The sequence below is a fragment of the Phocoena sinus genome, chromosome 2, assembly GCF_008692025.1.
Source record: "Phocoena sinus isolate mPhoSin1 chromosome 2, mPhoSin1.pri, whole genome shotgun sequence".
Lineage (NCBI taxonomy): Eukaryota > Metazoa > Chordata > Mammalia > Artiodactyla > Phocoenidae > Phocoena > Phocoena sinus.
The window spans coordinates 101801407-101815370 of NC_045764.1; the positions used below are offsets into that span (position 1 = coordinate 101801407).

A 13964-nucleotide genomic window follows, 5' to 3' on the forward strand; every position below is an offset into this window, starting at 1 on the left:
GTCCGCCTGCCGATGCAGGGGACACAGGTTCGTGCCCCGGTCCGGGAAGATCCCGCATGCCGCAGAGCGGCTGAGCCCGTGAGCCATGGCCGCTGAGCCTGCATGTCCGGAGCCTGTGCTCCGCAACGGGAGAGGCCACAGCAGTGAGAGGCCCGCATACCGCAAAAAAAAAAAAAAAAAAAAAAAAAAAAAGGATTGTTCCTGTCAAAGTATAAGTAATGCAACAGAAAATTTTAAAAATGAAAGTCTTTAAGAAAATATTCCCAGAACCTCAATGATGAAAAAACTAAATCATGTAGTTAAATGCCCCCAAATTCTTCAGAGAATGTTAAAATTCCCTTGCAACCTCCTTGCTCACCAATTACCAAACTTCATGAACTGCCACTAAAGTCACCGAATTCACAACCTGAATACACTCAATTCTAAAATTTAGTTGGCTCTTAACTAATTTCCTCCCTTAGCTCTTCTCTTTAATGCCCATTCATTAGCAATCGAATAATTTTATTTTTTTTTGGCTGCGTGCTGCGCGCAGGCTTTCTCTAGTTGCTGTGAGCAGGGGCTACTCTTCATTGTGGTGCGCGGGCTTCTCACTGCTGTGGCTTCTCTTGTTGCAGAGCACGGGCTCTAGGCACGTGGGCTTCAAGGCATGGGGGCTTCAGTAGTTGTGGCACATGGGCTCAGTAGTTGTGGCTCGTGGGCTCTAGAGCGCAGGCTCGGTAGTTGTGGCTCACGGGCTTAGTTGCTCTGCGGCATGTGGGATGTTCCCGGACCAGGGCTCGAACCCATGTCCCATGCATTGGCAGGCGGATTCCTAACCACTGTGCCACCAGGGAAGTCCCCTCGAATTATTTTTTATTTGACTGAAAACATCTTATGCAAACTGTTCCCTATCCTATCTTCCATAAAAATAAGACATGGTGCATGATAACGAATACAACTTAACCTGTCAATGTCCCTCTGAACACAGCAGTCCAAGTTTGGTTGCTCTTGCAAGAGGGGAACACACTGCAGATGCTATCCAGACGCTATAACGTCTGCTAAATTTGGCATTGTCAACACATGCAGAATTCACTGTTAAGTGCACGGCTTTGCATTTCAGATACTATTTAATCCTCTTATATCTAGTTCACAATCCCTGGGGTTCCAACCTGAAGAAAATTTCAAACTTTGATTTTGTTGTGTAAAATACTAACAATCTCTCCCAATTATATACCCTTCACTGATTTGTTCAACATACTGTAAGCAGCCTCACCCATCCTTTTAGAAAGTTCAGTAAGGGCAACACAATTTTCCTTCAATAGTGAAAATTTTTCTTCATGCTATATATTAGTTTTGAAACAGTGATAATTAGTAAGATCAATCTCAACTGAGAAATCCTTCTGCATACGTCTGTACACTGAAAAGCTCCACCCTGGTTTACTGCTGAACAGGACCCAAGTTAATAACTTAAATTGTAAATGTTTAGATACACCTGTTTTTAAAAAAATTTTTTTAACTGAAAAGGTAGATACAAAGATACCTGTTCCCACAGTCATGCCACACCCACCGTGACCAAACTATGTTTAAAGTAATGACTAACCTTGAGATGAGAACTTCCTAAATAACATAATACAAAAAAATCCCTGTACTAAAATACACCATAAATAAAGAACAAAAAACTGATGAAATGTATGTAATACATATTTGTCCACAATTCAAGTTCTTAATATTGTATATAAAAATAAACACATCCTAATGGTTAAGAGCTCAGAGGCTTTGGAGTCAGACCTGTTTCAATTTCAAACTCAACCACTTCTGGTGTGCATTTCCCTCTGGAAAGCCAACCCCTTCAAACACCAGATTCTTCTATCAGAAAATGAGTACTGTTGATAGTACTTGTCTCATAGGATAATCGTATGAATGAGGTGTAAGTGAAGCAAGGTATAGAAAACAATGAACATAGTGCCTGGCACACAGCAAGCGTAGCTGCAGCAGCTGCTCCTACTACTACATCATTTACTATTATTGGTACATACCAACAAAAAATGGGACAATGACAGAAGGACACAAAAGATGATTAACAAATAATTCTAAAGGTCTATGGAGATTAGCAAAAAAAATCAGTATCACCACAAAGGAGACAAAAATTAAACCAAACATTCTACCTACCAAACAAGTAAAAACATTTTAAATTGAAATGGTCACTTCCATACATTATTTCTGACAGTATGAACTAGTAACCATATTTTCAGAAAACAAATGGACTATTTTATCAAAAACCTTAAAATTATGCATGTTCTTTAAAAACAAAACAAAATACCCCCAAAACAAAACGTGTGCATGTTCTTTGACTCAGTAATCTCACTCTGAGAACTCATCTGAAGGAATCAAGGATGTGGACATATTAACAGTGAAAAATGAGAAAACAAGTTCATAATACTAGAAACTGACTAAATGAATTTCAGTACATCAGTCTAACTGGATACAAGCAGCAACATTTGAAAATAACTTACTGACACCAAGAGATGTTTAAGATGTTAAGGAGCATACACAATATATAAGTTATCTAGAAGATTATACACTGAAGTGTTAGACGTCTCAGGATGTGGCAAGATTGTGAGGTTTTAAAATACTCTTTTTTTTCAGTCTTTAATACCGTATTAGTTTCATAATTCTTTCATTCTGTAAAGACAGCTTCATCCACCCTGGAATTTAATGGCTTGGCCGAAAGTCAGCAAAGCTTTTCTTTAAACCCCGTAACTGAAGTTACAAAGCTGTGTGCTTCCCTTCCTCAAGAGCAATTCAGAACTATATAAAATCAAGGAAATGGGCATCTCTAGGACAACAAAACTTTCACTGGATATTGCATTCCATAATTTGGGGTCTCTCATTCATTGGCAGTCCTAACAGACATAGATACTGGGTATAATCCCTGTGCTATACAGTAAATCCTTGTTTTATTTTATGTATAGTAGTTTCTATCTGTTAATCCCATACTCCTAACTTGACCCCTTCCCCATCATTAAATGTTAAGTCACCTCTATTCTGAGTGTTACATCACACTTAAGGGGAGGGGGGGAAGACAGCATTTTAGAACCCAACATACTCTTAACTAGGGCAGCTTCTATACAGTAAAACTGCCCATCAACAAACATCTATTCACTCTGGGAACATTTTAAGCCATTTGAAAAAGAATTTCCTGAATCTACGAGTATCAAACAAGCATTAGGAATATGTAAGATTTTGCTTTTCATAGGAAAAGAATTAAGATTAACATTTCAAAATTACTTCAATAAGGTCAATAAATCTTGACTGTTTTCAGCAAAAAACACTGAAAGAAAAAGCAAACATGGCAATCTAAGTGAAAAATAGAAATTCATTATTCTGTTTTACTTGCTTAAGTAGCATTGCCATTTATCCAGCCTGCCTGTTGGAAATTACTTGATTTTTAATTCTATTTGTAATTTAGGAAGAGTCATTATTCAAATTTTGTATATATAATGGTCATTTTAAATACTGCATTATTTCAAATTTATGTAAAACATGGCTACTCTATGACCCTCAACTCTGCTCCCCAAACATCATAAAACACTCTTGCCAGAAACTTTACCGAAATTTCCAACTCCCAAGCAAGCAATAAAAAGGAGTGAAAGGATAGGGCATGAAATTCTGTATTTCTAAGAAGCTTCCAGATGATGATGATGATGATGATGATGATGATGATGATGATGATATGCTGTTGCTGTAGCACAGACCATATTCTGAATAGCAAGGATCAATAATATTTATTCATAAGACTTCATTTCTTTATTATCTTGTAGAAAGCTTCAGTTTTATCAGTAAACTCAAACTGAGCACTGAGTTATAACAAATACACTTTTAAAAGTCTCCCCAGGAAACACGTTAGGAAAAAAATCAAGATTTTTCAGGTTTTACAAAGATAATACTGTGGTTTTGCTATGTAACACCCAGTGGGATCTGGGCAAGCATTCAGCTATCAAATAAAATACATTAATATTTCTGCATTAATACATATGCATAGTCACTAAATGTAACAGATTATAATCTCATGTCAATTGAAGTCAGGTTTTGTCATCAAATGAGTCTGTCAAACTGATGAAAAATCTTTGTTGTCATAGATTTCTGAATTGCAAACAAAAGACTTCACAAGTACAGCAAAATAATTTTTTATAAGAAAATAAATTTTAATAAGGAAACCCGACTTAAAGTTACTATATCATTCTTCATCACTCAGATCCAAGCAGCTAAAATTTAGAATTATTCCTAGTTTCAGAATTTAATAGTAAAATGTATATGAAATACAGTGGAATCCCATCTTTTACTATCCTGAAAACTCAACTTTATCACACGAGGATAATCATACCAAGATTCTCATTCAAAAAAATTTTTTACACTTATCTCTAATAAACAGAACTTCCCAAATTCTAGGAAGAACTAAGCAAAACATAACATGTAAGCAAAAAACAATCATCCACATTACCATTCCCGCAGAAATAAAACACAACTGGAGAATGCCTTCTTAAAATATCTATTACATGTTTCTGTGTGATAATGACTGGTTATTTTTAAAGCTCTTATCTTTAAAGAGATGCTGAAATAGCTAAGATGAAATATATCAAATATTTATTTACTTCAAAACTACAGGAGGGGAAGGGATTGGATGCAGGTATAGATGAAACAACATCACCCAAGAATTGCTAAAGCTGGACAAGTTCATGGAGACTGATTATACTATTCTTTTTTGCATGTTTCAATTTTTTTCACAATAAAATTAAGATAGCACTGAATATATGCATATATACACATATATACATATCTGAGAAAAAGAATTACACGTGAATCTCAAAGTATACACAGAAATATAATCAACCTGGTAGCACCTCGATAAATATTCTTACTCTTCAATTTATACTTATCAAACACCAAGAACACTTAAATTTCAGGGTCAAACCCTGAAACACAAGCAAAAGATTCAAGTAATTCACAAAACTAGAAGTTATTAGTGGTCACTTACATTGCCAATAAGTAGATAAACTGTTTTCACCTTCCTGGAGAGCAACCTAGATTGAAAGTTTTTAAAACATTCATGCTCTTAAATAATTGTACTTCTGGGGCATAATTCTAAGAAAATAACTAAGGGTATTAACAAAATCTTAGTTGTAAGACTGTTCAACTGTTTATAAAAATAGTTTGTAAAAGGGAAAATTGGGGGGAAACCTAAGGGCCCAACAATAGAGTACTGGTTAAGTAAAATATTGTACAAGTATGCAACGTAATACTATGTAGTCACAAAAAATTTTAGGAGAGCTGTTATCTAATAACATTTTATGTTATGTTTGTGTTGAAGAAAAAAATTATTACTTAAATGTACGTGCCATATGTAGGACATTACTTTTTCAAAGGCCTACATATGCAAAAAGTCTAAAAGGACACATCAAAACCTTTTATTTTGGATTAAGTATGTCTTTTTTGAGGGGTCTGCATTACATTTTCTAAAGGTTATGTGAGCATCTACTGCTTAATTTGGATTAAACATAAAATAAAGATGGGGGTATCTTCTCTTAAAAATCCACATCAATCTTAAGTCATTTGATTAGTCTTCCTCTTTAATTTCAGTAAAACTACATCTTAAACAGCACAAATAACTGTAATTCTAACGTAAGAAGCCAACAAAACTTCAAGGACAAGGGAAAATTTTTCTTTAGAAAGCACTTTGCTACCTCAAGTTTAGCCATAAAGTTTTTTAAAGTTATCACAAAACCACTTAGGATTAATATATGGAATTATAGCACACTATGAATGGTTACATCATTTTCAGAATACAGAATTTTAATTAGAAGGCTAAGGGAAGATTTTCATTTAACATGTATTCTACTAAACTATTCCTAAATGTCATTCCAGACTAGTTAGAAAAGCCTAAGACTGGTTCAATGAACTTCCAGGGAGTTATATTAGTTCTGAAATCAACTCAAAAGCTGTAGGTTAATCTAAATAAGAAGCAGGAAGAATATTTCAGACTGGTGAAATTGGAATCAGATTAGGTAGGAAGAAAAACTCAGATGTCCTTTAATCTGCTATGACTACCTCTTAAAGATAGCGATGCATTCCCACTGGAGAATAAATTTTTAAAAAGTGATAAAGTTCTTCCAAATTTTGATTACAGCTCCATCACAGACAACACAGCAGCCTATGCCCTCAAATGCTAACATGACTCATTCATTCCATCACAGCCAAACCTATTTTAAGGCTGTTTTTACAACTTAACTATAAAAACTACGTACTGAACTACTACACAGGCCATAGTTATGCTGTTTATACCCAGACACAAAATCCGAAGTTGATGTATACCTACAACAAGGAGTTTTAAGTTTAATTAGAAGCAAAATAATGCTGTGTTGCTCATTAAGCCTTTGAGCACACAAAGCAAAAGTTTTCTCCTAACCCTCCTAAATCCCTCTCCCTTGTCCAGAAGTAATCGATCAATGTTGTTTCGCGTCTAATTTTCCAAATATTTCTATCTTTACGTAGTAGAAAATAAACTTATGTAACATGAGAGTTGATGAAAAGAGCTAAAGAGTATTTAGAAGGCTAAGTGAGGGAAAACAGCACTGAGGCAGTGGCTTTTGAGTAAGAACCTAAATGAACTGAGGAACCCAACCGTCTCAATGTCTAGGGGAAGAAAATTCCAAGGAAAGGCTTTGAGGTAGGAACATCTAGTATGTTCAAGTCTCAGTAAGGAGGCCAGTGTGGCTGCAGCAGAGTAGTATACCATTAACAAGGGAGGAGGGGCACGACAGATCAGGTAGGGCATCTTGTAAATCACAGTGAAATTTTGACTTCAACACTGAAATAGCCAGCTATTAAGTGAATTTCAAGAAGGAAACTACTCAGGCAATACATTTTTCAAGCATTTTTCAAGCATTTCAATACATTTTTCAAGCATTACATTTCAACGGGATCAATCTAGTTACACATTGGTGTAGAGGGGCAAAAGAAACATAAACCTATTACAATAATGCGCAAGACAAATGATGGCTTGAAACTGGATCAGGCCATAGCAGAATGGGTGGAGAATTCCTGTTATATTTTTTTTTTTTTTTTTCCTGTTATATTTTAAAGGCAGAGATGACAGCATTTTCTACAATGCCAAAGGTGAGGTATGAGAGGAAAAAAAGTCAAGGATGGCTAACCATCCTAACTGACATGAAAACTGGAGTTTCATTAACTGAAATGGGCAACACAGGAGTTTCATTAACTGAAATGGGCAGAAGAAACTGGTTTGAGGGAAGAACAGCAGGAGCAGAGTTTCATACTTTTAAACTGATATACTTAACATTCAAGGGAGTTGTCAGGTAGGTAACTGGACAGATGACAGTATGTCATTCAAAAGAGAAGTCCGGGATGGTGATATATGCATGGGAATCCTCAGTTTACAGATAGTATATAAAATCATGGAACTGATTAAATGACCCAGGAAGTGTGAATAAAAAAAGTGGAAGAGCTGAACCACAGAGCACTCCAGCTGAGTGGGAGAAGGAATAGCCAGAAAGAAAATTAAAACCTGTAAGTTAAGTTAAAAAATATTTTAAGGAAGAAAGTGGCTCGACTGGTTAAATCACACCAACAGGTCAAATGTAATTGATAAGGACTGAAAAAGAACCACTGGATTTAGTAACATCCCTCTGGGTTACATATTTTTTAAAACCATAAATAATACAATTATTTATTTTTTCTCCCAACTGAAACTCACTTTTAAACATGTTTACTTCCCTAAAGAATGCTGTCACATCCAAAGAGTCCATAAAATTATACTACAAAGCTATATCTACCTAAACAATTACCTTGGATACTTCATGCTATTTAAACTGTTGTGAATTGAACAACAAAATATTTAACAATGACATTTAGCTTAAAACTTGCCCAAAATAGAAATCCAGAGCAGTTTATTTTTTCTTTTTTGGCACTTTAACCAAATTAAAGATTTGTTTTCCTAGAATACTTCACATGTCAAGTAAAGCATAGTCCGTCTAGTATGACTAAGAGTTGAAATCTGCAGGCTTAACTGCCTAGGTTGAATCCATGCCTCACCATCTATTAAGTGTGTCTAACTTTGGGCAAATTATTTAAATTCTGTGCTTCAACAGTCTCATCTCCAAAGCATGAAAGACAATAATATTTACATAAGGTTACGATGATGATTAAGTTAACACAAGAACTTTAACAGTGGTGGACACATGGTAAAGTGCCCAGATTATTACTTCCAAAAGGAAGAAATTCAAGTTTTTCTACTTCATTTTTCCTTTCAAACAGGAAAGCTATTATGTCAAGTCTGACCCAACAGGGGTATTGCAGAAGTAACAAGTAACTTCCTAAAGCCTAACTAACCTATCCTCTTCAAACTCATTACATTTGCTCATTAATACACGCATCTGGAAAAACCAGGGCAAGTGCCCTCAGGCCTGCGATTACTACTTTCTTCAAGAGGTGAACAGATAGTGGCCTACTATAACAGGTCTTCTAACCTATTTAGTCCTACTTGCACTTAGTCCTCATTACTAACATTCCCCACACAACAGCCTGAAGGAAATTCCAAGAAAGTAATCAGATCTCTCCAAAGTCCTTCAACAGATTCCTATTGTGCCCAAGACAATCTAAATCTTTAACATGGACCTTTAAGGACCTGTACACTATGCTTGATACTTGCCTACTTTTCCAACTTCATCTGCTACTCTATGTATTCTTGGTGACTATTCTCCAGTAGTATTTCTTGCTCTGAGGCCAAGATTTCCCCCCCAATACCTGTGCTTTCAGGTAAGATAATCTACTTCCAGACCTCAATTTCAACATCAGTTCCTTTAAGGTCTCTTCGCTAGCAGCACCCTCCCACCTCCATATTCTAAATTTGGTTCCCTTAAATATCATCTCACTCTGTTCTTTTCCTTCAAGGATCTAAACTGTGAAAGTGCTATTCACTTTATTTCTTCCCTCAATGGTCTATAATAATATTCAAGAGGGCAGGAGACAGTATGTTTTGCTCATCTGTATGTGCCCAAGTCTAATGGTGATTTTCAGAATAAGCACTCAAATGTTTAACGACAAACATCTCTAACTTGAAACCTGGGAGTCATGCCAAATCCCTCACTCTTCCTATCACAGCCACCACCAAATCCTCCTAAATTTACCCCCTTCTAATCCCAATACCATTGCTTTTGGCCAGGCCAGGTCATTATTCTTCCTATTTTAGTATCTTCCTTATTTATCACCTACTCCAATCTTATTCTCCTCTATGCCATTTCCACACTGCTATCAGATGACATTTCTAAAAATGAAAATCTGATGTCACTCCCCAGTTTAGAATCTTCCAATAGTTCACCACTGGTTTCTGGATAAAATACAAACTTCTTAGCATGGCATTAAAACTTTTATAATCTGGCCTTAACTCTCTAAGATTCAGTTCAGCTCCCTTTCTCTTAAAAGTATTTCCTGACCTCTTAAAAAAGTCAATTAGGTACCCACCTTTGCATGGCTCTAACCTCTGTGCCCACCTCTATCACATGGTGACATTATCTCATCCATCTGTCTCCCTCACAAGGCTATGAATCCCTGAAGAACTATTATACCTTTTTGCATCCCCAAAACCAGAAGAACATGACCCATAAAATAATGGATTTGTAAAATTAAGAAATAAATTAAGCTGAACCTACAGTTAACAACAGCCACACAATGACAGTAACAGAAACAGAGGTAGAAACAGCTTTCATACAAAAGAGGGTATCAGTAAAACTTGGACCTATAGAAGAAAAGTTTCCATTCCTCTTCCAGATAACCTCAGGACATTTTACTTAACTTTCTCCCATTCTGTTTTCCTTTGAGGTTGCCTTCAGTGTTCACTTTAGATTTTACTCTTTCAGAATGAGCAAGGGAAGGAGTCAAGAATGTGATTTACCCTAGTACCCACAGAACTAAATATACCTTTAAAAATCACTCTAAAAAAAAAAAAAAAAAATCACTCTACTTCTCCTCCCTGCCCCATCCCAGCTCAAAATCGATTAAAGCAACTCTAAAGTGAGCTATCAAAATATTCCACTGTTGTCAGTAAAATACTACAGGTTGCTAATATTCTCAACTCCTTGGCTATCCACATCCTTATTAATCTCTGCATTTTTCTTGTGAATAGACCAGATTCATTCTTTCTTATTACCCTTGGAACACAGTGGATTCCCCAATACCTAGCTAGCCCACAAGTCATCACTGAAAAAGAGGTCACTCCCAGATCTTTCCTGATTTGGACACAGAGATTATACAGATTTTCCTGCTTTCTGAGGTTAAAAAGTCTATTTATCTTTTTATTTTTAAAAAAACCTTCCAGTGAGATAGCATTTCAGTATCACAGCATGCTTCTTGTGGTCTGATTCATGTTAAATTTTAATGATAAAAAACAGTCTAAACAGAATACAATCCAAAATTGTTGTCAGAGACCCAAGGAAGATTACTCTAAATGACAGAAAATTTTTGCTGATTTGCAATAATCTAAGAAAAAGTACCACCTAGTATGTCTGTCTTGTTGCTAATCATTAAAACAAGTCGTCTTCATTCTAAAGTATATGCGAACTTCAGCTGCTCTTTCCATATATGAAAAACTCTCAGCAAGCCCCAGTTTGACACTCATAATTCCATTAGTTTACAAAACCCTGAAGTGGTCTCCCTTAGGAAACATCTCTTGAGATACGCACAAAAGCCTTAACCCAAACATTTCCAGGTAGAAGTTATCACCTACACCACATCAACTAAACTTAAACCAGTGTATTTCCTAGTCTTTCCAATGAAACCAAGTGGACCTCACACCTCTTACCATCACCCAGGAAGGGTGTGCATCTGTTCCGAAGGCCCCCCTGGCTCCAGGTCATCCTGGCTGCTGCTGCTCCAGGCTGGGCATCCATGTTGCTGCAGCTTGTGGTTTGTGAGGGGTAGTGTACAGGAAAAGCAGGATGGGATTTCAAGGGAAACAGGAGGGAGATGGCTTTCTGGGAAAATGCCATCACCAACTTAGGTGTTAAGTAGTACCACACACATTTTATTGCAGCACAGTTTAAAAATTTAACAAATGAAAGATTAAAAATAAAAAAAACAAAAATAAAAAAATTAAAAATACAGACGACGTCCAGAGATGCTCTAAAACAGTTAAGTTAAAGATCAGGAAAAATAAGGTCACAGACTTAACAGCCAGTAAAATTCTTTCGAGCGTGGGGAAGGGGATGAGGGTGGGGAGGGGGGGGGGAGGGAGGGGGTTGGGAGAGAAAAGGTTTATGTGATCAATCCACTTAAAAATGCTAATGCCTTCACTTTCTCTCCCAAGATGCAAAACTCCAAAGTCAATCAGGAGGCCGGAGAAATTCTTATGAACATTCAGAAAAACTCGATTTTAATCCGGTTAAAAATCATCAGTGTCATTATCATCATCATCATCACCATCATTAAGTATAATAATAAATAATAATAGTAACTAGTAACAACAATAAAAAGGAAATCAGCGGAAAGTCAGGAAAAATGTAAAAACAAAAATGGAATAACTTACTGTAGCTGAAGATCAAAAAAATCTCACTGTAAAAAAACAAAAATAAAAATAGCCCAGATTAGAAAAACGGGAGGTGCAAAAATGTCAAGTCAATAAAGTTCATTTCTTTTCTCTTTCCAAAAGCAGTTTCCACAAAAACCGCAAGGGTAAAGTTCTCAGTAGCAGACAAGCAAAGCCCTTTCCACATCATCAATCAAACTTAAAAATACACGAGGAAGTTGAGAGGTCAGTTTATGAGAGGCTAAAAGGCTCCTCCTCCTCCTACCCAACTGCTGCAGAAAAAATAGAAATAGAAATTTAAAAATTACATCTTAAATCCAAGTCCCGTTTTTGGAAACAATTAAAAAAAAAACACCTGTAAATCTGCCGTAGTGCACACCAAGTTGCATCATTATGTTTAAAATGTCTTTATAAAATCAGTTTTGGAATGGGAATGTGTGTGTTCTGGAAGGGTGGGGAAGGGAGGTTAAAAATCAAAGCTGAGCTCCAGTGAGTAGGGATGGGGTTCGCCTTGCTGCCCTGTGAAAGGAGAAGGGACAGATTGAGTCAGAGTTCCTCAGAAATGTTGTGCCCTAAACCCCCAAGACAGAAACATCTGTCCATTGCATCTAACACATTTTGGTAAAGCGTACATCCCACTGGGATGGGGACAGCTTCTATAGAATCATCGCCTCTACCAGTGACTGTCCTCACAATTCTTCAATGTCAGCAGGTGCCTAAAGTTGACTAAATATGCACCTGTATTCCCTTAAGGGTCTCAAAAAAAAGGTCCACATTCGAACATTCAATTTGATAATCAGCAGTTTGGGCAAAGAAAATATAGAAAAACCATGTCAGCAGAGATGAAGAAGTGAGCAAATGTCAAACATCAAGATTATGAAGCAGATTAGTGGGTTTTAAGTCCATGTAGCTTTTACTATGATACAAACTGAAGGGGAATGGTCTACCCTGAAGATACATACTAGAAATGACATCTAGTTTCAAAACCAGTGAGTGGTCAAACCAAAAGACCTGACAGAACCTATCAGGGGGAAAGATGATTTAAATAAGGAGCACATTAACACTCTCAATAACAGAATGAAAAAAAATCAAATGAAGGAAAAAAGATTATTATGGCTACTGAATATTTAATGTCATAACACAGATGAAAAGTAAATTATGGTCCTTAAAGAATTTATTTCTGTGGTCCCACTGTTTATAAACTAGAACATACAGCTAATTCCAAGATAGGAATTCTACGAATCTGATACATAATACCACCACGACAGACTGGGTGTTTCATCAGCTACAAGATTTGCAATTAGATTGCAGGTCTTTGAGCAGGTAAGAATGATCATACGTGCGGTTCAATATCCAGTCATGAGATTTTATTCTCCTTTTCAAATGTCAGTAAACTAAAAAATTTTAAGCCGCGCTTTTAGAAAGTGTTGCTTGAGTCAATTACATATGAATGATAACAGCAACAGGTACTGTAACTCTAAAATTATAACTGTAAATTTTTAAGTAGTAGCAGACCAGTTTAGGCATGACATGTAAGTTACTTTTATGCTTAGACTGATGTGTTAAATTGTACAAAATGTTAAACTAAATGTACATAGAAAACGTACATTATTTGAATGTTATCTCCTCTGAGTAACTGTTAGGGATGTTCAGTTATGGTGAAACATTCAATTTTCGTCTTAGGAGTCACAGCCTGAACCTGGTACAAAAATTTCAGGATATGTTATGTAACTGTGGCTCATCTACAAACAAATCCTTTGCACCAGTGTTACAAGACATAAGCTTAAAAAGCAGCAACTGGGCTTCCCTGGTGGCGCAGTGGTTGAGAGTCCGCCTGCCAATGCAGGGGACAAGGGTTCGTGCCCCGGTCCGGGAGGATCCCACATGACGCGGAGCGGCTGGGCCCGTGAGCCATGGCCGCTGAGCCTGCGCGTCCGGAGCCTGTGCTCCGCAACGGGAGAGGCCACAACAGTGAGAGGCCCGCGTACCGCGCAAAAAAAAAAAAAAAAAAAAAAAAAAAAAGCAGCAGCTAATGTGAAAACATTTACGTCTTTCAAAATCAAGAAGCTGTCTCCCAAGATGTTAAGTTGATGAGCTACCACTCATAAAAGTGACCAACTAACTTTAGCACCTAACTGTAATCTTTGCAATTAGCAGTATACCTAGTTTATACTTTGTCAAATCCCTGGGAGATTTGGAGCCTTCTTCTAAAGGGGTATTCTCAAAGTAAGGGCTGCCAACCAGCATCACATGGCACTTATTAGAAATGCAAATTAGCAGGGCCTACCCCAGGCTTACTTAATTAGAAAGTGGTGGTGGAGAGCCCAGCAAGATGTTTTAACCAGCCCCCGGTTGATTCTAATGTCTGCTCATGTTTAAGAACTGTGTA

The 13964-nt window shown here is 36.8% G+C and overlaps 1 protein-coding gene across 25 annotated transcripts in view; it reads right to left on the reverse strand.

Moving 5' to 3' along the window:
- The window catches only part of HNRNPC (heterogeneous nuclear ribonucleoprotein C), a 47714-nt gene that overhangs the window by 30981 nt on the left and 2769 nt on the right, over positions 1 to 13964 (reverse strand). For 8 of the 25 annotated variants that reach the window (XM_032621397.1, XM_032621390.1, XM_032621375.1 and 5 more), the window contains one exon: positions 11576 to 11601. The exons of 4 other annotated variants lie outside the window; for them this stretch is intronic. Coding sequence is in view for 1 of the 21 variants with exons in the window: in XM_032621398.1 (XP_032477289.1) it covers positions 10853 to 11039 (187 nt within the window). In the remaining 20 variants the exon portion in view is untranslated. Of the gene's footprint in view, positions 1 to 10845; positions 13564 to 13964 lie in introns of those variants that run through there. 13 more of the 25 variants (XM_032621393.1, XM_032621378.1, XM_032621398.1 and 10 more) reach the window with 5 other exon arrangements.